The following is a 25,052-nucleotide window of genomic DNA, read 5'->3' on the forward strand; positions in this document are numbered from 1 at the left end:
CCACATGTTTATTCCTGTCCGTGTCCTGACCTAACCTGGGGGACTTTGTGAATGCCTCTGACCTGCCCCTCCACAGCTCCCCCTCCAAAACATTAAACTGTTTTCCTGATCTTTGCTCCTTGACTTGTTTGTCTTTCCCTTCATATTTTTCTTTGAACTTGCCACATGTAGTCCTCTCATTGTGTGATTCACTCATTTACCCTCCATTGTTTTTACACAATATTTTTAACATTTTTATTTACACTTTTTGCTTTAATTTCTTTCCATTTCCTCCTGTCTCGTCCTCTTTCCTGCCCCTCTGTGTGTTCCACGGTGTCACTTTGTATTAGAGCTACCCTGGTGTGGACAATGAGATCTCTGTGAGTATCTTATAAACACCACAATGACAAAGTGCCTGGTTTATATTCACTAACAGTTAGCTGCGTCACCCGCCCTGCTTAAATCATTTTTCAAGGCATTGTGCTGAGTGATTGTTCATACTAAAAAAAACAATGCTGTTGTCTTTTTGTATGCGTAGTCTGTGTGATGTGGTTAAAATAAAAATAAAAAAATTGAAAATGCCTCTCCTTTACTCACATTGTGCTCTGTGTCTCCCCCTACAGGTACCTCTTAGACTCATAGAGAGTGTGGAGAGCAGAGACATGTTCCAGCTTCACATTATCTGCAAAGACTCCAAAATTGTCAGGTGAGATGCTTATTTAATGCAGAATGAGGAACCAAACTACGCCCGCCACTTCCCCATTCATTTTTCCTTGAACATTTTGTTACCCCACATAGCTGATTAAGCTGTCACTATTGAGCTCCTTTTCTTTGGGTCTGTATTGGTTTTTGGGCTGAAAAGGAGATTAATAATAAGATAGTTAGTGAGTGCATTTTTGACTGTTTTCTTTTTTGAAATATAACTTGTCTTTTAGATGCCACTTTGCGACATTCAAGCAGTGCCAGGAGTGGGTGAAGCGTCTGAATCGGGCAGTTGCTCACCCGTCCCGTCTGGAGGACCTGTTTGCTTTGGCCTTTCACGCCTGGTGTCTGGGAGGAAGTGCTGACGACGAGGACCAGCACCTTCACCTGTGCCGCCCAGGTGCAGTAATAAGAGACACTACTGGGTCATTGTTTACTGAGCTGCAGACATGAGTATGTAAGTTTAATATGTGTGTATTATGTGCAGGTGATCATGTGCGCCACAGAATGGACATGGAGGTCAGGAGGATGGGTTTCGACACACAGAATGTCTGGAGAGTGTCAGACATCAACTGTAATTACAAGTAAGTTATTTTTTTTTTTTTTAACAAATAACATGAAAATATTTATTGTGGTCATTTAAAATTAATCATTAGTGAGAATTTGCAATTCAGCATTGCATTAATGAAACGAAATGGTGTAAAGCTATTGGATATTTCTTTAGACAGTTTATCTTGCTCAATGGCTATGCAGTTGATCTCTCTTCCTTCCATTTTTATCAGTAGCTCAAATTCTGTTGCCTTCTGTGTAGTTTCTGTGTGCATGTGGGTCCCAGGGGGCATCCTGCTGAGAGAGACAGACACAGGGTGAGCAGCTAATTAAACTGCAGCCGCTCAGGCCATGACTCAGCATTTCCCTCAGACATTCTGTGCTTCACTCTGTGGGACTGAGAAAAAATATAATATAAAAAATATAATAAACAGAGGAGACAGATGGTGTGGTGCTGTTTCACTCAGTGCTCATCAGGTAGTAGTGACCCTGAAAAACAGCATTTGTGTTTGCAGTTTGTGGATGGGATAAAAATAAAGTCTACACATGATCACGCTGTGGCTCTGTGTATGTGCAGGCTGTGCTCCAGTTACCCCCAGAAGATTCTTGTTCCAATCTGGATCACGGACAAGGAACTGGAGAATGTAGCCTCCTTTAGATCCTGGAAGAGGATTCCCGTGGTGGTCTACAGGTCGGTTTAACTATTTTACTAACAATATCCAGCTGCCTCCTATTAGACAGAGGCTACCCTGCTTTAGTGTTATTGAAACTAGGGCTGTCCCAGTTCAAGAAACTCCCATATGGTAACTTTACCTGTGTGCAGTATAGCACAGAGGCCCACAATAATACATGTACATTGGGGATGTATTTGAAAAATATCTATATAAAGACAGACACGTGCAGTGTAATGTAGTTTTACAGATGAGTTACAAGAATATATTATTAGGATCCTCAAGTGAATAACACATAAAGCCTGTACACCCAAGGTAAACCCCGACAGAGGTAGTCCTATATGCAGTGTGCGTACCTTGAATGTCCACATTGAGTCTAAATGGATGTGGCACTTGTCCATGCCTAACTTGGAACAGTGATTATTGACCAAACTGTTCACCAAACCTGTTCTTTCTGACACTGGGTAGTAGTGATGCGCAGCTCAACCTATAACAGTTAACGGTTAACTTGTGGTTAAGCGGGTTAACCACATGTTAACAGTTAACTTTTGTATTTGCATGTGTTACCGGCACAATTATCGCTTATTATCATACAGGTAAACATATAGCAGAGAGAAAAGCTCCTCACCTGGACGGAGACCTCCAGAGCATGCACACGCTGCATCAAGTGCTCCTCACTCCATGATCCAGGTGCTTTAGTTCCAAACTCAACTAAAAGCTTCTATGTGGGATATGTCCAATGAGTGCGTAGGCCATTTGAAACAGCTCATAAGCAGTGCACTTTAGGGTAAATAGTAAAATGAAGGGTGACTTTAACACATTACGTAAACAAAACCGCGTGTTCGCAAGGCGCACCCCCAGATACTAAGGCCAGCTGCAGTGGCACGCCACACATAGTTTTAATGGGCGCAGGTTCGGGTTGGGTCCCATTATTTGAATGCATTTGCTCAAAGCCACATAAACATTAATTGGTTCATAGCAGTAAAACTGCGTGCCGGGCATGTGCATGGAGCCTGATTAAAATGCAAAGTGCGTCTATAGCAGTCACCTGAACCCTCAGGTGATGTGATTGATCATACCGCAGCATTGCAATATTGAGGTTACTGCAACAGCTCTAATTGGAACTACTGTATGCCAGTGATACAATGTCATCTTTTTGTTGTGATATTTTTTGCAGCAATAAGTGACACTTCTAAATGCATTATCGTGACAAGGCTCCTAATGTGGTGACTAATGTGCTAAATACATTACAGACATCAAAGAAATGGGGCAGTAATTGCGCGCTGTAGCCAGCCTGAGATCAGCTGGTGGGGCTGGAGGAACACAGACGATGAGTACCTGGTCACATCCATTGCTAAGGCCTGTCAGATGGACTCTGGAGCCAGAGGCAGCTGCAGCACCACAGGGTGCAGACCGCGGGGGGACACCCATGACTCCTCAGACAGTGATTTTGGTAAACTATCTCTTTGAATCGTCTCTTTTAGTACCATGTAATGACTGTTCTGTGATAATACGTCCATCTCTGCACTTATATCAAAGACAATTATGTTTGATTATGTAATTCCCCAGACTCCTCTCTGACTGGAGGTTCCTGTGAGGACAGTGTTGTGCCACAGAAACTGCTGATTCTAGATGCTCGCTCATACACTGCTGCAGTGGCCAACAGAGCCAAAGGTGGAGGCTGTGAGTGTGAAGGTTGGTGTTCCTTAAATGTAAAAAAAACTACATTTATATTTTATTTGTAGTCTTACAACAAAACATAATTTGTCAGACCTTTTGACATTAAACTCTTACCTTTTAAACATTTCACACTGTGCTGTGTTTTCAGAGTATTATCCTAACTGTGAAGTCATGTTCATGGGAATGGCCAACATCCATGCTATCCGTAACAGCTTCCAGGCGCTGAGGGCTGTGTGCAGTCAGATCCCGGATCCCGGAAAGTAAGTGGATCTGTTTGACCTTTTTGTGCGAGGGATCTCTCCCTCTGTCTGCACCTCACTGTTGAGTTTCACTGTACACACATGAGCAAGTCAGTCATGCACTTAGAGCTGTGCAATTAATCAAATTTGAATTTAGACATTTTTAATTGTCAATGACCATCTTGGGTCTTTTTAACCCACTTTCGGAGCAGAGTTTAGACTTTGGAGGTAGAGTTTTTAGTAGTAATGATTGTAATAAGATAAAATAAAATGGAAAAGTCATGATCCACTAAGGAGGAAAAATATTTTGATGATTTTTGTCTGATGTCACTCAGCCTTACATGTGCAGTCGTCATAACTTTATCTCTCCCTTGAGCAGCTGGCTCTCTGCGTTAGAGAGCACACGTTGGCTGCAGCACCTCTCTGTGATGCTCAAAGCGGCTGCACTGGTTTGTTCGGCGGTGGAGCGTGAGGGCCGGCCTGTTTTGGTGCATTGCTCAGACGGATGGGACCGAACGCCACAGATCGTCGCCTTGGCCAAAATACTGCTGGACCCCTACTACAGAACATTAGAGGTGCGAGGTTAACGAAAATTATGAATGTAACTACAGTTCTATGAATATTTTAAGTGTTTCTTATCATGAACATACTCAGTTATATTTTGATCCGCGCTTATTTGCGTAACCCTGCATTGTTCTGCATTCTCCTGCATTCAAGGCCTTGATGTTCAGAAAAATGCAGTTTTTCACCTACCCCCTAATCCCACCCACTTAACATTGTACTTGCGATTCTTTTAAAAAATCGGACTCCGGGTCATACATGTAGGGATCATGTCATTTTTCAACAATAAAAACTTAAGTAAATTAAAAACTGCTACTGGTTTCAAGGAAATGCCATTATCCCTGTTCTGCTGTTCTGACCAGGAAGTCAATGCACTTTTCTTTTAAGACATGTTAGACCAATATCAGTTTTAGAATGAACAAAAAAGGTATTGTAAGTCTTCTTTAATGGGCTGCTATTTTTCTAGGGCTTTCAGGTGCTTGTGGAGACAGAGTGGTTGGACTTTGGACATAAGTTCGGTGATCGCTGTGGTCACCAGGAAAATGCAGATGACGTGAGCGAACAGTGCCCCGTCTTCTTGCAGTGGCTGGACTGTGTGCACCAGCTGCTCAAACAGTTTCCCTGTCTGTTTGAGTTCAACGAGGCTTTCCTGGTAGGTGTTCCGCCTGCTTCAAGTGCACAGTACATGGTTTAGAAAGGACTTCCTCAAGTTTTACTTTCAAAAAATAAAACTTAATAGTGATCTTTCTTACAACTGGATTTGTGTTTTAAAAAAGTAAAATTCTCATCCGTGCACATTGTAAACAACTCCAGGAGTATTAACATTTGAGAGAAGACTGAAATATGAACTGATAAACTAAGGATTCACATACCTGTTCATTTTTGCCGAGGACATTTTATTATCTAAATATTGATAACTAATTGCGTCAACTCAAATCGCAATTTTGATCCCTTGCAATATATTGTGTAGTCCTAGTATTTTACATGCCTTTTCCTTCTAATCTGTCCTCAGGTCAAGTTGGTGCAGCATACTTATTCTTGTCTCTATGGGACATTTTTGTGTAACAACGCTCGAGAAAGAGAAGCAAAGAACATCTACAAACGCACCTGTTCTGTCTGGTCTCTGCTGCGATCAGGAAACAAGAACTTCCAAAACTTCCTGTACATCCCATGTCATGATATGGTAAGTCATTTCACTCGCACCAACTTTCCAAAGATCTTTGGATTAGATATTTGAAGTAACACCATATGCCTCTTTCTGGTCTCTATTAAAGGGAGAGTCTTTAGCCTGAACTTTTAAAGTTTTTTTTAAAAGGAGCTGCACAGTCACAACTGATCGTGGGTTGCCAGTGCATAACCGGCAGATAATGGGGCATACAGTTTTTCCTCAATATATGTACAGGCCATGCCTCATGTAAAGGCTCAGAACTTCCAGATTTCACTCACTTAACTACAGAAGCTACACTAGCACTGATTAATGAATGATTATAAAACTCCTTCTGCTCATGGGTTGTCTAATTGCCTAAAACCAAAACACCAAACTGTCTGAGGTCATGATTATGACATTTCAAATACAAATTCTACATACTACTCTTTTTAATGTCCACAGAAATCTCATGATCAGTCACAGTCATTCTAAACAGCTGGTGAGGCGGCTGGCTCTGACCTTGTGTCTGTCCTTGTACTGTGTTGTGTGCAGGTGTTGCAGCCTGTCTGCCACACTCGGGCCCTGACGCTGTGGACTGCTGTGTACCTGCCCACCTCCTCCCCCTGCACCGCTGTGGACGACGCCATGGAGCTCTACCTCTCTCCTAATGTGAACGGAGAGGAGCTCACCTCCCGCTCTCTGGACAGGTATCTTTGAGGCAGACTGCCATCTAGTGACACAAATGGAGAATTACTTTTTCTTCAACATTGATTCTCATTTGTATCCCTAACCTTACTCTTAACAGTTGACAAATTACATCAAAATGACACAGGAAATGTATGAAAGAAAACAAAAATCAGAAGAGATTTTTTTTAAACATACAATGTAGGGGCTGAATCTTAACATTAGTAATGTCACATTTTTATCTTCTGTTCAATGTAGGCTTCCGAAGACTCGCTCAATGGACAACTTGGTGTCTGCCTTTGAGAATGGAGCACCTCTTACCCGCACTTCCAGTGATCCCAACCTCAATAAGCATTGTCCTGCTCTGGAGTCCTCCTCTGCCGTCGGAGGGGCTTCTGACACCACCACACCTGACAGTGGCTTGGCCAATGGGGAGGAGGAGGCATACCTGCCCAGCTCCGCTGCCTCTCCAGAGGAAGGCCCACCTGAACCCTGCCTCACCACACAGCCTCTGCCCTGTGCTCCACTTCCTCCTGCTCCTATTATGAACAACATCACACCCTCTCATTGTCTCACTCCAATCCTCCAGCAAACCAAACGTGACACTGACCCACCACTTCCTGAGCCCCCAGCAGAGGGCGCTGTTTCCTGTAGGACTGAGCACACCACTACGTCCCCTCGTCACCAGACTGAGCCATGTTTACCTCTGCCCTGCAAAAGTGCACCACACACAGTTGATCGACCCCCGTTGGTGCTCACAGCCGATACACCCCCACCAATGCTCAACGCCCACACCAATGGTCACACTGAACCCCAAAGTGCCCCCCCAGAGTCTGCAGCTCTGCTCATTTTAAAGCAGCTCACTCCACTTCTTCCAATGGAGGACTCCACAGAGACGCTGACCGATGAGGGGGAGCCTCCCCACTTCACAGAACCCCACCTTAATCACCTAGTTAACACAGAGACTGAGACAAAGCCCGATGTAAGAACAGATGTAGTTAAAGGCAAGGAAGCCCCTGTGCTGCCTGACCTGTCTCTGCTGGAGCCTCACTGGGACAGTGTTCAGGGTTTTGTCCAGTCGGCCTGTGTGGGTCACTCCTCCATCAGTCGCTCTCTGCAGCCCGTGGCTTTTCAGAGCCGCCGCGTGGCCAGTAACCTGCTGCGCTCTGCAGCAGTGGCCAACGCAGTGCAGAGCTGCAGGAGAGAGGTGAACCTGGCGTCCTTCTCACTGGCAGCACTTCCCTTTTACAGCTCTCCATCCTGCTCGCCCTCTCCCTCGCAGATCCCCGCGTACCTCGATGACGACGGCCTACCTGTTGCCGTGGATGCCGTGCAGCAAAGGCTGAGGCAGATCGAGGCGGGATACAAACAGGAGGTGGAGGTGCTGCGGCAGCAGGTGCGACAGCTGCAGATGAGACTGGAGAGTAAACAGTACGGCAGTCCTCCCTCTGAGCCAGACATCGACTATGAAGACGATATTGTGAGTCACTGTTAAGTGCTTTGGGCTGTTTGCTTTTAATTACCAGGTTTTTTTTCTATTATTTTCCTCTGAATGTTTGTCATCCTTGTTTTTACAGACTTGTCTCCGTGAGTCCGACTACAGTAATGATGACGACTCCCTGTCCAGCCACAGTGAGGACCGCCTGTCTGAAGGGAGTTGGGACCGAGTGGAGCCCAAGGACACAGAGGTCAGAGGTCATTCTCAGATTTCTCTGCTCTTGTCTGTGCTGCACTATCCTCACTCATGTCTATCTGTGTAGGTCACTCGATGGGTGCCTGACCACATGGCCTCACATTGTTTCAACTGTGACTGTGAATTCTGGATAGCCAAGAGACGTCACCACTGCAGGTGCTCTTTCTGCTCTTTTCTTTTTCAAAAGATTCCATAGTATTTATACTATAATTACCTTATACCTTTTTTGAATACCTAAACATTAATTTAGTCCAAAATACAAAATGGACAAAATCTCAAGTCTGCTTAATCTAGAAATGTTTAACACCATTATGCAAATACATGACATTATATAATAATATACATGGCATTATACAGTATGTACAAATGTGTAACAAAAATATAATTTTTTCATCGTATGTGCTTGTTCCACAGGAACTGTGGAAATGTGTTTTGTAAAGACTGTTGCCATCTGAAGCTGCCCATTCCTGACCAGCAGTTGTATGACCCGGTCCTGGTGTGTAACCTCTGCCATGACCACCTGCTAGAGTGTCGTACCCGCGACATCCGCAGCCAACAGCTCAAGAAGGCCATCGCCACTGCTTCCAGCTGAAAGACTGCTCATGCAGAGTCTGGCTTCCTCCAGTGTCCATGGGACCGCTCCACTGCCACTCAGCCCTGACTGTGGCTGCAGTGGACTTTACTGTGCAGAGACAAAGAGCCTCCGTACTGAAGATGCACTATGAGACTGAACAGAGACGTGAATGAACTGAGGGACAGAATGATGCTATGATGCTAGCAGCAAGAGTTTCTCCAATGAAAAACTCTGTTGACGACAGTTTGGGCCTGGACAGCTCCAGTGTGTTGCTGTGAGGGTGACATTTGAACCATCTGCGTCCAGCTGAATTAGTTTTACACTTGAGGACAATCTGTTGTGGACTCCAAAGCCTTCAACCAGAAACAGGTTGTGTGGTTAAAATAAGAGTTGCTGCTACAATATTTAAAAAATAAAATTTTTTGTATTCTTATTTTGTGCACTACAACATATTGCGTATTTGAGCGAATTTGAGACCAAACTTGAGCAGAAGGGAGAAATTGCTGTTTACTTGTCCATTTTATCCTTTTTTTCTGGAAGCCTGAATGTAAAATGTCATGGGTTAACTGGATGTTGTTGTGCATTTTGATGGGTTATTTGTTCATTGCTACAATGTGTTTTCAACATTATGTGTACGCAGTCAATGTGGTCCTGTCTCTCAATGCTTTTCTTGTTAAACAAAGGTGCAACATTTTAAAGATAAAGAGCAGTTGGCAGGACTGGGTTATGCTGCGTCATGTTGTGCATCTGGGGGTTGATCAATGAAAACAGACTTTCCAACTTAAAAGTCATTTGGACATACAGAGGGTCTTTGGCAGATTTGTGATCAACGGCTCTGGCTTATTTTGAACTTTGGTGACCACCTGACTGAGGCCAGGCAGTTCACTCTGAAGACTGCTCAGATTTTTTTGAGGGGCTTCTCTTAAAATGTTTGTGTCTACTGGTCGTTTGAGACAATTGTGCCATATTTTGTCAGATGTTTTGTCTCTTTTAAGTCTTTGTTTTACAAAGATGGCAGTAGTTTTTTCCAATTGGGCACCTTAGTTCTAATCAAGCTGCTAAAACACAAACCAATTTAAGATTAACAATTAAAATGTGTGATTAACGTATTAGTTCATATTGACATAAGTCAAAATGTTGAAGAGAAACAAGATGTAACATAGTTCATTTGTAGTGCTGGCTAAAGCTTGTCACTTACTTGTTGTAAAGAATTGCACTGTTGAAACTGAATCCCATGGGTTAAAATTAAAGATTATATTATGATCTGGACGCCTCTCTTTGGATCTGCCTGCAGACACAAATGGTTTACGTGTTAGATAACAGTATATGTCTACACGAATTAATACACAAAGAAAAGACGCTGAGCAAGTGGTGTCTCAACGAACTGCTAAGACGATCCCCTCACAGCTCATTGAAATCTGCATTTTAGAAGTGTCGGTCCACTAGGGGGGGCTGGTGTAGTTCTAATGGCGCTCTCCTGTGGCGCGCCACTGTCACGTTTACCACACACTAAACCCAGACTTTGCATAATAAAGAAATGTGATGCGTAAATCGTTTTCACGTTAAGTGCTGTGTTCGTTCTCTTTTACCGCTGCCGTGCGCCATTTCCTTCTGCCGTTTAGAGCTCTGGAGTGAAACTCATTTGCATCTGTTAAAATTAGCACTCAGCTCCATGCTTAAGACTTGCAAATGCAGATTTGCAGTTTTGAGAACATATTAGTGCTGTTCCCACTCACAGTGTGAATTTTAACAGCTCTGGTCTTTTTTGAATAGGGATGTTTTTTTACGATTTCACACGACCTGCTTTGCATGAGATATTTAAAAAAAACTATTCCACCTAACCAGAAATACAAAAATAGCATTCGAAGATCAATTGGAGATCTCGGACTTTTACACATCATTGGGGCACAGTGCCATTCATCAGACATGTATGTCTACTGTGTCATCTAATAATACTTTTCTCTATTTATTAACCATATCAGTGTCTTATTGTATTAGATATTGTATTACACAATAAGTCTGCTTGTCTAATGATCAGAGGTACTGTTTGTTGTTGACCTGTGGATCACCACAACAGTGCAGGATAATAAAATGTGTCAGCAGATCTGACCAACTAGACTGATATATTCATGCATGCTTTTTTTTTTTTTTTTTTTTTTTTTTTTTGTGACTTTTATTATTTATTATCTGGTGATGCGTAATACCGCTTATTTACACATAATGGTGCAAGGCCTCCGTGCGTCGTGAGGTGAGGCGCTTTATTAGCCCAAAAAGGGGAGGAGCCTCTTCCACTTTTTTCTTTCCCATGGGGTGCGCTGATAGATAAGTAGAAGACCCCCTGCAAGAATGCGATCATATTGGAAACAACTGACCATTGTACCGAGTCCTTGCTCCGCCGTTTAAAGATGCAGCACCTGGTCTTCACTTTCGCCTTGCTGTCTTTTCTCGCACTGGCCACAGAGGCTGGAGGTAAGATACAATCATATTACATTTTGGGTTTCTAATTAGGTAATAACATTTTCAATTAACATCAGGGTTATTGGTAGAGGCATTGCTGTCTCACAAATGTAGCAATCTATAGTCTATATTTGGAGCAAAATAAGATTAATTGTGTTCCATAATTTCATAATGAATCGCAATCAGAGGTAGACCAGCAAAATTATATTTAGACTATAGGTTAGTTTTTAAGAAATTACAGAAAAAAGTTTATTTCTGCCAAGCATGCAAGCGATTATAACGCTATCACATTAAATTATAACGCTATACCCATCATGCTATATATCGGCTAATTTAATGTTTTAAACGAAAGCAAATGAATGAGACTCAGTGGAAAAGACAAAGACGCAGGCATTCACACCTGTGTTGTCTATCACTGGAAATGCGTAATAGTCCCTGGTCCACGTCCCACGGCGCAGTGAGCTGCCTTCATCACTCAGCGCAGATGAGACACTTGGGTCCGAGTGGAAAATAGATGAGGAGTGCGCGCGCGGTGATCTAGCGCGCCCGTGAAACTCCTCTGTGCTCCGTGTGCACCTGCTCAGCCACAGAGCTGTGCGCATAATCCTGTTTCCCACCGATCATCAGGCTTTACTGTCAAAGAGGCTGTTTCTTTTTTGGCATCATAACGGCTCGCTTGCATTGGCGTTTCAGCGTCTACCTCGCGAGCCGCACAGTCCTCCTTCATTGAGCCAGAGACGCGCTCACGTGGCTTCATTCTGGTGTGTTTAATGCGCCGTTCATTGCTCATTCACAGAGCGCAGAGGAAACGGAGAGATGTCCCTTTCTCCCGCGCGTCGTGGGGAAGACATGCAAACAACAGCACTTTTTGAAGGGTGCTGAGAGACACGTAACATGCGTAATATGCTACTTAGCTTCCCCAGAATTAAATTATGCTGAACTCAGAAACAGACTTTGAGTGACGTGGAAATTCTCTTTCTTTCGTGATGATTTTATCGGGTTGTGTCTGGCTCCCCACGGCGGCTTTGAGACAATCATTCAAAAGAGCGCGTATTCATTGCACGGAAGCGCTAGTTTGTTTTCATTTCGTTGGCTTTTGTTTCTTGCCAATTTCCTCGGTTTTTGTCCTCATGTCAGGGTGCTCTGACATCGAAGCCCATTCATATACGCCGGTTTCCACGAGATCAAAGCGAGGCGCTGATTGGCCACGAGTTTTGCGGATAGAGATCTGATTGGTTAGATTTAGAATACAGAGAAGCACTTTCCCAACTTTTTTTGTAAAACGAAGCGGCACTGCTCAGAAACATACGAACTCCGCAGGTATCAAGATTTTATGGGCCCCGGGAGGCAGAAGTGAAGTTAGAAATGATTAGTAAGCAACGGGCCATTCATCTAAGAGACGACTTTATTAAACGCTCTTGGATTAGCCCACTACCCTCTCAAACCACTGTGGTAAGACTAGAGTGGCCACCTCAAATGATAGAAAAAGAGGGACACGTTGCTGAATGTAGGGACACTGAAGGATGAACTCTGGACATTTAAGTTCATAGATAATAACTGCAATAACACCATATGAATTCAGTTTTTATCAAGCTGTGAGGCCAGAGTGTTAGTCATTCAGCATACTCCTTACCATTAATAATCAGTCAAAGCACAGACCACAGAAAGCCTGGAATAGCAAAAGATGCCAACATTTATCTGTGAACGACACCTAAGTACACCCAAATAGTCTTGATTTATTTGCGGGGAAAAATATATAGGGTACTACAATACTAGTACAGGGACCTAAATGGCTGTATGGGACAACTAAAAGAGGCACCAGGGCATGTATCTGTTTTATCAACAGTGTTTGTTTTTATTTTCAGTATTTGAGTTGTGATTAAGAGATAGTTGACGACAGACTTCTTCTAGCACAGTGTGGAAATGCGCAGACCTGTTGTGAAATATTGATAAAGCCAATATCCAAACTTTGCAGAATGTGACAACAGTGATACCAAACGTGGTGCCGTTTACTCTGTATCACAAACAGATAAGATAAGGCACAGCGTTTGCACGTGAGCGTAAATACACTGCTTACATGTTTCTTGCCGTGCCTGGAATCATTGATAACCTAAAAAGACCCCTGTCATTAAAGGGTGCATGTATAAAAGAAAAGAAAATCTATTATGTCCTTAGTTTAACTGGCACAAGTGAGCATGGCACCCAGGGGTGGAGACTGACACATGTACAACACATGTCAGACATATCTTTCATATTTACTGTTAAAATCGATGTGTAGAAGTTGTAGGCAACAGTGAAGTCATGGGTTGTTTTTGTTTCAGATTGGTGTTACCAGTCCCAGTTCACCTGTGATCATCAGTGTAACAGTAAGTATTTCATTCTTTTTTTTTTATTTCCCTTTGTTGGCTAAATGGGTCAGAACAGACATGATCTTTGTTTCAGCACCAGATAAATGGAATCATGCCAACAGTGACTGTGCCGGCAGCTACCAGTCTCCCATCAACGTGGTCACCAGGAAGACTCTAGTAGACGAGCGCCTCACGCCTTTCAAGTTCACCAACTACCAGCAAATCTTCAAAGGCTACATTAAGAACAACGGGCACTCAGGTCAGCTCCCGCTCGTACTGTGTATTAAACTGAAATCCAAATAATCCTGTGTGACATGCAGTGTTTATGTACCCTTTAGTCCAGGTTGAAGTTCCTCACCTTAGCACAATCTCGGAAGGAGGCCTTTCCACCGCCTACAAAGCTGTGCAGTTCCACCTGCACTGGGGCAAGAATGGAGGGCCAGGCTCAGAGCACACCATCGATGGGGAACAGTATCCCATGGAGGTAGTTTCCTGTAATATAATACATAACATTGGGTGGATATTAACAATCATGCTAAACATATTTTAATAACAAATATTATGTATATCTTGTCCACAGCTGCACATAGTACACATGAAGCACCATTATACTGACCTGTCCACAGCCCTGGCAGACTCAGAGGGAGTGGCAGTTCTTGGCTTCTTCTATGAGGTTTGCACTTTATCAGTTACATCTGTAAAGTACTGTAAAGAAATAGTGTTTGATGATAAGATTAACAACAGGGTCATTTTTTTACTTCCAGAAATCAAACAGTGCAAACCGAAAATATGACCCCATCATTAATTCTATTCAGAAAATTCAAGCAGCTGGTAAGTTTATCATTTATTATATGAACAACATGAATATGAATCAGAACAGTGATATAAATGTCCATGTTTGTTTCAGGTGGGAACACCTCTTTGCAGGCTGTGTCTCTGGCTCAGCTCATTCTTCCAGAGCAGAACTTGACCAGTTTCTACAGATACAAGGGCTCCCTGACCACTCCAGGATGCACCCAGTCTGTGGTCTGGACTCTGTTTGAGAACCCCATCCCCCTCAGCAGTGAACAGGTGACTTATCCATCTCACATACAGAATATATGACTCCATAATGACTCCATAAAACACATGACTCAAATCCTTGTATTCCTGCTGTTGTAGCTGAGGGCTTTCTCCAACCTGAAGTTTCATGATGGCAAATCAATGGTGGACAACTTCAGACCACTGCAGCCTCTGAATGGGAGGCAGGTGTTTCGTTCTGGTGCAACTGTGGCTTTGGCCAGCACAGCTCTCCTCATGGCTGCTCTGGCCTCATCTCTGGGAATGTCCCAACTCAACTAGAGCAGGACCCGCTGCGCTGCAGCATCTACAGACACTTTGATCATCCATTCATCAGCTGAACTTTGGTTTGTTACATATCGCATGGTTGCTATGATGAATAACCTCATTGTATGAGCATGAGCAGCGTGTGCTCGCCTATGACGCACATGACAAAGGTGTTAAAGTGCGCCTTACGAACAGTGTCATACCTGGAGTACCTGTGCATGCTGAGTGACGCAGTATGAATGTGCCATAGATAGGGACACAGACAGCTGAACTCTAAAGCACACCTAAGCTGTGCTCACAGTACCACCCCAAACACCAGCACCTTCAATGTCAGGTAAATATAGTCCCGCTAAAGTGGCTAATGCCGCTGCTGTGAGTGCCACAGATCTGTGACCTACTCATGAGGCACTGCGTGATAGTCTCGTGAACAACATTAGGCTATTAATAGTAAACAGCGGTCAAAAGTGTCAGTGATTTGGTTGTGTTTCAAAGTCCAGGTGTAAAGAGCACAGGGCCACACAAACGACAGGCAGCAGGTCTGTATGTGGAGCAGTGGGCACATTTCCACCTCCACACCAGTCTTTAAGTGCACAACCTCTGCATCCCAGGTGACACTGCACTGACACCTGAGCCCAACCATGACCAAGCAGAGATGCTAACAACAGCTTGGGCAGAGCACAAGAAGACATAAGCACTTTTCAAATACGCCACTGTCCCTTTTTAGTCTTTATGCATCACCAGTCAGCTGTTTTAATACGCTCAACAATGCTAAACGTTTGGACCAATGACCCCTCTTAACCAGATGGTGTGTGTTCATGGCTTATAATACAGGGTCCCGAATGCACTGAATGTTTTTGACTGTGAACCCCACTCCAGTCCTCCCATGTATATTGTGGGGGTTAGTTGTAAGTATTCTAGTATTGTGCAATCTACCAGCAGGATACAGTATATATTTTCCATTGTCTCTTGGCATTGTAATCTTTATGCTGTGTAACTGAACACATGTATTTATGAACTGAATGTGTATGGATTTGAGATGCACAATGTTATTTATGTTTTGTTTAAATTATATTGAATGCATATATGAAGAAATGATCTGACCAATCACATTCACTCTTCAAGTACAAGTGCAGATGATAGCCATGTGTGTTTACTTGAAAGTGTCCAAGAATGTGTCCTAACTGAACAATAAACAACTTTGCTTTTTTAAAATTGTTGTAATTAATGTTTTAAGAATTTTCCAAGTCCCATTCACTCAGATTATCTTTTTTATTTTCTTCTTGATCTCCACAGATAAGAATGTGAACTATGTGAGCTTCACTTGATCTCAAGCTTTTAATCCCTTTCTAATTGATTTGTTCTTTATAAGACTTAGCCCACTTTGGCTACAGTTCACTAGTGCCAATTGCAGTATCATATGCATGAATGGCAAGGGAATTGCACCCTCAACACTTCAATCGTGTTTTCAAGTCACCTGTTTTTACCAGCACTATTTTCAAGCTGTTAATTGATGGTCTGCACCTTCTCAGAAATAAAGGATTGAACCCAAAGAATTAACAAAAGCCTGAATGAATACCTCTCTCCCTCCCTCTTCTTCCCTTCCCTTAAAGTTCTTTTAGTATGTTAATACATCCCCTGCATCCAAAGGTACCACAAGGGCTCCAGAGAGCTTCAAAATTGGCAGTGTTGCTTTAGTTCACACTAGTCAGAGCCAGAGTTACCCTGGTTACTCTGGTTGGTTTCCCTCAAATGCCCCCAGGACACCGGGTGTGATGGACAAAGACCACTATTCTCTGAGGGTAACGCTACATAAGCATCTTTGAAACATGCCTGGAGCCCATCAGACACACCGCAGTTTAGGGGGCCAGACTTTGAGCAGGTGGAGAATACCAAACTCTTATGCATAGCCCTATGGCCTCTGTATAAGTGATGCTCCTACAAACATGGTGTCCATATAAACCAATAGAAGATCTATATTTCACTTTAATGGTCCTCAGCATTAGACCCATCTTTAAATGTTGCCAAGCCACCCTGTCAGGAGCAGAGAGCACTGCAGTGCCCCACCCTGGGACCCATCATCAGATCTTGAGTTAGGCCTGGCCAGGACTACTTTATCTGAAAGTAGTGCTGTGAGCTAAGAGTGTTTGCCATTCAGCAACACGCCTTACCATTACTAATACTACTAATACTTATTGCAAGTATCCCCTATTTAACTGCCCCAGTGACAATGGCAATATCATATGAGCTACTTGCATGGAATCTATGAACAATTGATACCAACCATTCAGAGCTTCAGTGTTTGTTAAAATGTTTTTTGGTTTGTTTTGGTTTGTTTTTTTTACAGTAAACTCAAGCCGTGTAACCTTACTGCAAAGTCATTGGTTTGAACTTGGCCTGCCTTCTGCCTTAATAATGTTCTATCAGTGACACATCTGTTAGAGTTGAGCTTAAGATGTCATTATTCCAAGGTATAATGACATCTAAATGAACCAAGGGTAGAAAAGAAGATATTGCATTCATTTCCTCCTAAGTGAAAGTGATGCGACATAGGAAACAAAAGTTGCTTCATCTTTTAGCCTACAGTAGATTTAATTCAGTGGAAATGACACAACACTGTAAAGCACCACTAATGTCATTGAGAGTCACTTATCACAGAGACACAGTCTCAGCTTTAAGCTTAAGTTTCCCTTCAGCCACAGGTATAGGCCAATATCTTGTCATTTAAGCACAGCAGTGGACACCAATTTACAGCAACACTGTAATAGATCATCTAAAGCTTTTTGATCTCACACAAAGGAAACAATTAAGTCACTACATTTGCTCAACTCAAAGACCTCTGTATTTGTTTATAGCGGAGGTCAAAGGTTGTCATGCTCAGTTCAGGACAGTGTTCTGTTCGTGTGTGATTGTGTGGTGGTCAATGGCTCAGTGATCCTGGGGGTCTTGGACACAAGTCTACTGTTGGGGAGCAGTCACAAAGGAAAACATTATGAGGTTAACCCACAAAAGTATAATTTGATCATATTACATATTACAGTGGCTAACCACTCTAAGTCCTCTAATGAACAGTAGCTTTGGCAAAGTGATCAGGATCAGTCTGGGGCAAAGCCATGTGCACTAACTCAGATTATGGAAGGAACAACACTGAGTAACTTTTATCTTAGGTCTCTGTCACAATGGACACCCCTGGCCTGAAAATCTAAATATAAAACCTGTGTACATAGTGGAAAATACATTAATAATTATATGAAGCTTGTGGTGAATGGCTCCACCTACTTTAAACAGGAAAGAGGTTAGGAGATGGTCAGCTCGATAGAACAAGGGTTTCAGGAGGTCTCAGGAGGTGGAAACTCAGTGTCTATTTTTGACAACAATGCCTCAAGGCAGCAGAGGCATCATGGTCCTGAAGATAAATGTCATTCAATTGAGTTTTGTTATGTATCTATTGTCTGAGAATATTGATTTTATATTAAACTCTATTGCACTAGACCACTGATCATAAAGTCCCTTTGTCAGAAAGGTATGGTACTTTATTTATCCTTCCTGATGGAAATTCACTCCTTGCATTTGATCCACCCTTCAACCAGAGTCTCAGAATGGGGTCACCTGTTAGAAGCAGTGAGCTACTTCCATACATGTGCTCATGGGTAATTAAACTCAAAACCTTCTTGTTGTGAATTATATGTGTCAAGTAAATATTTTGGCAAGCTCTAAAGTCCTAAATAAACCAGGAAGTTGAATGATGACTGCCATCCTGTTACATTACGCACCAAGAAACTACATAATAAAACCTGTTCTTTTGAAACTGCATTGCAAAACCTACACCGAAAATCTGACTACACAATCAATGACTAGAATGTCCTTAAATTTCGCCTAACCCCAATGTTGACTTTAAAACCATAAAAAGGCAGTAAACTACATATTACTGTATATACTTTGAACTTTGTATTTTTTTTAAGCTGAAAAAAAAAATTTACATTCTCATAATTTGATACCTGTATAATCAGATCCACCATTTATGAAAAGTATTAATGTTAAAGTGAAACCCACAACTTTTCACAAGTGCTGGAGTATAAATAAATACACAAATGAACACAATATTATTATGTATTTATTTATTTATTTTGGTTAACATACATCTTTGATCTTGCACTATCTACATTTTCTGCTGTCTTCATGGAAATTAGCATATTGGCATATACTCAGTTAGTTGTTTTATTTCTAAGCAGAACTTTGAAAAACATGAATGCACTTGCTTTCCAACAGATCTGACTTGTAGTTGAAGATTGGCCTTATCTGCTCATCTCTGTGGATTTAATGCCATTCACTGGAACATTTCAGGCAAAGTCATAACATCTCCATGGAGGCAAGCAGGTGTTGAACCTTCTTCCAGAAAAATGTAAATATGTTTAAGCTCCATCCTTTACACAGAAGGTCTGTGGGATGGCCCCTTCATATCTGACCTCTCCTTATGTGTGAGATATTCCATATTTTGTAATTATTGTTGCACCTCTCCTCAATGTCTCCTGGTGAATCCTGTCTACATTAGTGATCTGAGATCAGACTGATACTTAAACTCACCTTATCATAGAGCAGACTGGTCAGGTTCTGGTGCCACTCACCCCTGACGCCTCCACACTAGAGGAAAGAGAGAGGAAATATTTAGAACTTCCAACTCTTTATCTCCCTGTTGGTTTGCATTCAGCAGCTTGTCATTCACAAAGCCACAATAAACTCGTGAAAGGAGCCCATTTCTCAGCTGACTGCGCGTTACAGCTTTGTGTGTACGGCAGCTCAAGGTGTGGATCATATTCGACTTCTTCAATTTTACGCTGAATTAGACACTCTAGTTTCAAAGGGAGCGCTGCCACAGGAATTGGAGGATAGCATTACTTAGGTGTGTTTTTGGCCAAGTCATTAAAGCCAAAAAATGCTTAATGGGTCTATATGTATTTATAAAGCATAAAAAAACAAAATGAAAATGCAAAGGACATGTATTTAACAACTGCAGATGTAAGAGAGAGATGTAAAGAATTATGATATGTCAATTATGCCTAATTAGAATATTGAAGAAGACAAGGACAAGGGTTTTGCTAAATGGTCCATTCAAGTTTTGTGCGATACTCAAAGGTTCTGTATTAAACAAAATTGACTTATGTGAGGTTCAAGCCAATGTTACAACATTGTTACCTCATCAAAAACATATCTGGAGTTGTTTTGTTTTAGTCATATGTTTGAGTAACTCTTTATCATTAATCTGTCTACCTCTCGATAACCTGGCATTTCCAGAGCTATCCAAATGATTCTAGTGAAGGTGAATGAAGTTTAAAAACACAGCGGAGCACACTCTGTATCACCACATGACATCACATGGTGGGGTGTTTTCAATTTGAGAGAAGAACTCAGATATGCAGGACTTCAGATATGTTTTTGATGTGGACACAATATTGTAACATAACATATAACAATAATACAACATCAGAAAATAAATATAATATCATAAACATCACCCAAGACAGCCACATTTTAGCAAATTCTTGCATTCTTAAAATATTGTTTGAATACTGTTATCAAGATTATGCAAAAAATAAATATATAAATTAAAAAAATCTTGAGATATAGGTTTCTGTCAATATCGCCTACCCCTACCACTGCATCAGAATCATAGCCAAAACAAGGTGACTAGTCAACAGTACGTCCTCTCAGATATCAGCTCCATTCAGCTTTTTGCCTGTGTCCTGGAGGGGCATCTCCTTCCCTGCATCTGCTGACTTTGTGCTGAGTCAATAAAAGGGCAACTTCAAAGTTATCAGCCTTCAAAGTCTATAACCCCCAAAACCAGACATATTTGTTTGTGTGGGATGAGCTCCTATTGGCTGCCCCAGTTCTGCCCCAGCTCTGCTCTGAAAATGACAGCTCACATAAACATCAACATAATATAACATAATACGCATAAACTGATTTTCACAGTCTGCAAATGCTAGGATTCAGTAACAGTGTAGTTTAGAGACCGCATTTTAATGAGTGAGTAGTAGTAATTGGCATATTAAGTACTTAATTCGATTTTTGTTAGTGTTTTTAAAGTATGCACTATTGTTTTATTTTGTATTTAACAACTTTTTAAAGGTACTTTACATTTTCTGACAGAGTGTCTGCCACTTGCATGTCTTGATGGAGATATGTAAGTGGCAGACATTCTATAGATACTTTGTCTATAATGTTCCACAGTATGGCATTAAGTATATGCAGAGTAAGACTTCATGTTTTTCAAAGTACTTTTGAGGAATAAAACCATCTGTATTTGAATACATGCAAAATGTAATGCCGCACTGTGAAACATCACAAGGAAACAAATAACATCTCACTTGAGACAAGCAGCTGGTGCACCCTACACAAGAAAAGTTACATTGTGGCTCTTTAACCATCATGATTTTTGCCTATGAATTATCTTAAGCACTGTTTATCATATGGATGTTACTGGATATTGTCTTATACATACAGTATATGCCTTACAAATAAACACTAAATAACATTATGACTTAAAGGCCATATTTAGTCGTCCCTTTCTCAGATTCTGACAGCGGTGTGTTTTTGAAATGAAAAAGATAAAAAGATGTCTTAGTTCAAAATGACAATAAGCTGAGACGCTCTGGCTAAAAATACTCCCTGCTCTTAGTCTGATATGACAGCTTCCATCTCCAAAGTCAGGGGTAAAAATAGTGCTCCGTCTAAATATATTCGCTATGACTTATTCAGATGATCCTTTTTGAAGAGGTAAGGCTGCTCCATGCTTAGCTGCCTTCTAGTACTGTACACAGATGGATGGAGGAGCAGACAAACATATGCACATCAAACATGCATGGACACCGTCTTTCACCTCTTATATTTGTGCATAAGCAGAGTCATCAGGGGTGTGCCACTAAAGATGATGACATAGTTAGAGCTACGGCTGCACAATATTTCACAAATTAATCAAAATAACCATGCACAAACATCAAATTGCAAAGGCTGCAGTTATTTATGTAACAGAAAATTCTATTATTCTCATTATATTCTCTGAAAATAAAATTATCCTATCCTATATTCAGATATTTTTATATTATTAGACCTCTCCAAACTTGTTCTGAAATTCATGGGGTTCTTGTATTTGTTTTTCTTTTATCGCAAATCTATTCACAATTGAGAAACTCTGAAAAATCTTTCTTTTTTTTCCCCCAGACTCGTGCAGCCCTGGCTGGTGTTCACAAATGGGGGAAATTATAACCTGAAGCCATACAAGATTACATTGTTTTGAGCGTTGAGCGTAATGTTATTGCATATTGACATTTTGGACATGCATTCCTGTTCTAAAATGTCCAGTGAAAATGTATGTTCCACATGTGGCATTCACAATAGCATGTTGCACATAAGAATCCATTATGTTCTAACAATGATCAAAATAAATATTATGTTTTATGTCTGTTATTTTAGGCCAGGCTTTGAGACAGTGTTATAAATAAACACATTATATAGTACAACATTTAACCTTTCATTATAATGTCCATTTAAAACCAATTAGGAGTTTCAAACAAGATATATTTTTGTTCATTTCAGTTTTTTCCCATACTTGTGTTTGGGTGACTTTGGTCCCAAACTCAAAACATCAGGCCCCCGGATTATTAATATTTAGCATTTGGACATCCTGCCGTCAATTATTCTCCAGAAGAGGATGAGATTTTGTCACTGGTAGAAAAAAAAACATGATATTTATTTATAAAAAACAAGGGCGTCGGTCAGGGACATTATTTATGGTCCACGGTTGACCCTTGACCCATGTGATGATGATGATGTCATAGGAGATGTACAGTAGAAAGGCGATGTGTATTTTCCACCCCCTCCTCGTGATGGGTGTCTTGGCTGTGGGTGTGTAAATGGGTCAGACCTGAGACGTCCTGTGGAGCTCATTAAATCCAATGTGATAAAGATGGATTTCTTAATTAGGAGAGCTTCACTGCCTTTGAGACAATGCACAATTTGCCACAATTATTCCACACAACAGAAAACCTGTACCAGTTTGACTCTGGTGAGCGAGATTATAACAGCACTGCCTCCTAACATGTGTCAGTCTCTTCCTGCCGTTACACTGGATCCTGATGGACAGTGACAGAGAGCAAAACAAATCACATATGAAACAAGACAGCAAAAATGCACTTAGACCACTACTGTTTACTAATACACAAGTAAAATATAGAAATAGAGTAATATAAATATACCCCAGCTATGTACAAGGGGTCGTAAGGAACACTGACAAGATGAAGTAATGATTAAGCCTTCTTAGCTTATAACAAATTCAACAGTTAGCAGTTTCAAGTGTCATGGTAACTGCAATTCTTATGAATTTAATTTTAGAATTGATGACCATCTAAAAAGTACTGAATTACAGTGAATTCATAGTCACTTACAGACCTCTCAAGCACCGTATAGAGTAGGAGTAGGAAACGAAAGATGCAACATGTTTACGTCACTTTAACTGGAAAATGACAAATATTTTCTAGTGTGGGCCTTGCAATTGACCAGTCATCACTATTATTGCCAGAGACAACACACTCAGAGTAACACAATTGTAAGAAAGTCTACTCAGGGCTACAGTATCCAGCAGGACTTACACATTATGTGGAAAATACTCAGCAATGGTTTGTCTGGAGTACTCCCTTAGCGTTGTTTTCCACTCTGACTACCCCTATACTGTGCACTGGTGTTTCTTTTGTCATTATAAAACCTTTCCCTTGTAAACTGCCAGTTATAACTAAATTTTATTTTTTTAAGGATAAACAGAAAGGTAAACCAAAGCAAGTTTATTTGTATAACACAATTTGTACAAAAGTAATGTAAAGCTTGTCTAACATCTTCAGGCTGCATAAAACTGAAATGCAAGTTAACATCTACCATTTACCTTTTGTTCAATAGAGAAATTCCAGAGCTGAAATCATCCAAAATGATTTTTAGTGAAGGTGTATGGAGTTTAAAAACACAGTGGAGCACTTCCTGTATTACATAACATCCCAAGTGTTTTCTGTTTGAAAGAAGAACTCAGTCTAAAATATGCAGGGTCTGTGCTTTAAACATCTGTGAATGAAACAAGAAAAAAACTCCAGATATGTTTGTGATGAGGAAACAACATTATAGTAATATAGATCAGAAAATAGTGTAATTTGGTCCCGTTAAATCTGAAATCATTCCAGTGCTTACGTACTTTTAGAAACACTACTCTACAACAATACACATTTTTACATAGCAAAGTTACTTGCAAAAATATTATAAACATACAGCGGTGCGGACTAAACCTAAGTATTTTGACATTCCCATCAAATGTAAAATATTGTTACAGACTCTATTGACTATGACCTGTGATTCTAAAGTGCCAATCAAGTCTTTGTTTGTTTTGCAGCAAATGCACGAAGCAGACTGGAACAGTGGACCTCTGCCCCCGGCCCATTGTGTAGGGACTTTGGATACGGACCACTAGTGACCCAAACACTGGAGGTAATGACGATGTGTGACCAGCGGGTCAAATGCAATGACATCACAACACATTGCCATGTCCAAGGAGAGGATGTGAGATATGAACTCCCAATCAGGTTTGTTTTCAGTTAGTCAGAGATAAGCCCAAACTACATCATCTGCTGATATCACATTTTAATTAAGCCAATGCATATGTTGGAAGCTGATACTTATTGAGCAATTAAACTCATATTAAAGTACGTTCTCTTCAAATTAAATAGGGATTTTGAAGTGTAAGGATTTAATATTGGATTCATTTGCTGGTGAAACTGATGTGATGTTATGGCAGATGTTTAAGTTTGTTTATTGTAGATGATCTGTGCATAAGGCCAATACGTTCTCATGGTCACAATGCTATTCCCACCAGAAAACCACATAGTCTTCCTCAACCCCATAACCCCTCGCACCGCAAGCCTCACATACATGTCCGAAGAACTAGTCAGAGCAGGTGGAGTGGAGCATTTGAGGGGAGGGAAGACATAAAGTTAAAGAAACTGCATGTAAGATTTAGATTTACATGACTCATGATGAACATGATTTAACTGTGTCCCAGATATGTAGACATCTCTCACTGGTAATAATTGTAATCCTGGTTTATTCTTAATTACAAAAGAAAAGTATATGAGGGCCAAGTTGTTTATGTTATAATTAGGTGTTTATCCAGTCAGAAAGCAGAATGAGCCTCACATGAGTTGCAAAGTTGGGTTGCTATTGTCAGTGCTGAAATCCACGTGATTTAAACTTAATTAAAAGGATTCTCTCTGATTGGATTCCTCACTGCCTAAAGTCCAGCATCTGCAGCCAGTTATACATCAGGTCTAGTGCAGATCAGTGAGCAAATTCTAGAGGTTCTGAGCTATTACATGAGGTATGGCCTGTCCATAAACTAACAAACAGACAAA

At 41.2% G+C, this 25,052-nt stretch overlaps 3 protein-coding genes across 3 annotated transcripts in view; all 3 read left to right on the plus strand.

Annotated features, from left to right (window-relative positions):
* Positions 1-374, plus strand: part of LOC110165037 (E3 ubiquitin-protein ligase RNF43) — an 88,711-nt gene extending 88,337 nt beyond the window's left edge. Inside the window, exon 9 of the mRNA XM_055148227.1 lies at positions 330-374. Within this exon, the coding sequence (XP_055004202.1) occupies positions 330-374 (45 nt within the window). The remainder of the gene's footprint in view (positions 1-329) is intronic.
* Positions 375-420: 46 nt separating this feature from the next.
* Positions 421-9,748, plus strand: LOC110165077 (myotubularin-related protein 4). The gene is made up of 15 exons (XM_055148408.1): positions 421-685; positions 915-1,081; positions 1,169-1,265; positions 1,808-1,921; positions 3,155-3,354; positions 3,471-3,596; positions 3,730-3,841; positions 4,200-4,395; positions 4,848-5,033; positions 5,394-5,564; positions 6,081-6,235; positions 6,471-7,692; positions 7,790-7,900; positions 7,973-8,061; positions 8,320-9,748. Exons 1-15 carry the CDS (start codon positions 492-494, stop codon positions 8,495-8,497), a joined length of 3,318 nt encoding a protein of 1,105 aa, XP_055004383.1. The 5' UTR covers positions 421-491; the 3' UTR covers positions 8,498-9,748.
* Positions 9,749-10,782: 1,034 nt separating this feature from the next.
* Positions 10,783-15,822, plus strand: ca4a (carbonic anhydrase IV a). Its single transcript, XM_055148407.1, has 8 exons — positions 10,783-10,948; positions 13,258-13,302; positions 13,379-13,543; positions 13,623-13,768; positions 13,865-13,957; positions 14,049-14,115; positions 14,192-14,355; positions 14,446-15,822. The coding sequence occupies exons 1-8, from the start codon at positions 10,885-10,887 to the stop codon at positions 14,623-14,625; spliced, it is 924 nt and encodes a 307-aa protein (XP_055004382.1). The 5' UTR covers positions 10,783-10,884; the 3' UTR covers positions 14,626-15,822.
* The last annotated feature ends 9,230 nt before the right edge of the window (positions 15,823-25,052 follow it).

This window comes from Boleophthalmus pectinirostris, unplaced genomic scaffold, assembly GCF_026225935.1.
Source record: "Boleophthalmus pectinirostris isolate CB_2022bp ecotype Guang Dong unplaced genomic scaffold, ASM2622593v1 HiC_scaffold_12, whole genome shotgun sequence".
NCBI classification, from domain to species: domain Eukaryota; kingdom Metazoa; phylum Chordata; class Actinopteri; order Gobiiformes; family Gobiidae; genus Boleophthalmus; species Boleophthalmus pectinirostris.

What these genes read in the sequence shown, in the direction of transcription:
- LOC110165077 (XM_055148408.1), top strand. Translation starts at nt 492, where the DNA reads ATGCTGTTGTCTTTTTGTATGCGTAGTCTGTGTGATGTGGTTAAAATA. An exon ending in AAAGACTCCAAAATTGTCAG is followed by an intron (nt 686 to 914) that starts GTGAGATGCTTA and finishes CTTGTCTTTTAG; the next exon opens with ATGCCACTTTGCGACATTCA. An exon ending in CAGATCCCGGATCCCGGAAA is followed by an intron (nt 3,842 to 4,199) that starts GTAAGTGGATCT and finishes TCCCTTGAGCAG; the next exon opens with CTGGCTCTCTGCGTTAGAGA.
- ca4a (XM_055148407.1), top strand. Translation starts at nt 10,885, where the DNA reads ATGCAGCACCTGGTCTTCACTTTCGCCTTGCTGTCTTTTCTCGCACTG. An exon ending in TTCTTGGCTTCTTCTATGAG is followed by an intron (nt 13,958 to 14,048) that starts GTTTGCACTTTA and finishes TTTTACTTCCAG; the next exon opens with AAATCAAACAGTGCAAACCG. An exon ending in TCCCCCTCAGCAGTGAACAG is followed by an intron (nt 14,356 to 14,445) that starts GTGACTTATCCA and finishes CTGCTGTTGTAG; the next exon opens with CTGAGGGCTTTCTCCAACCT.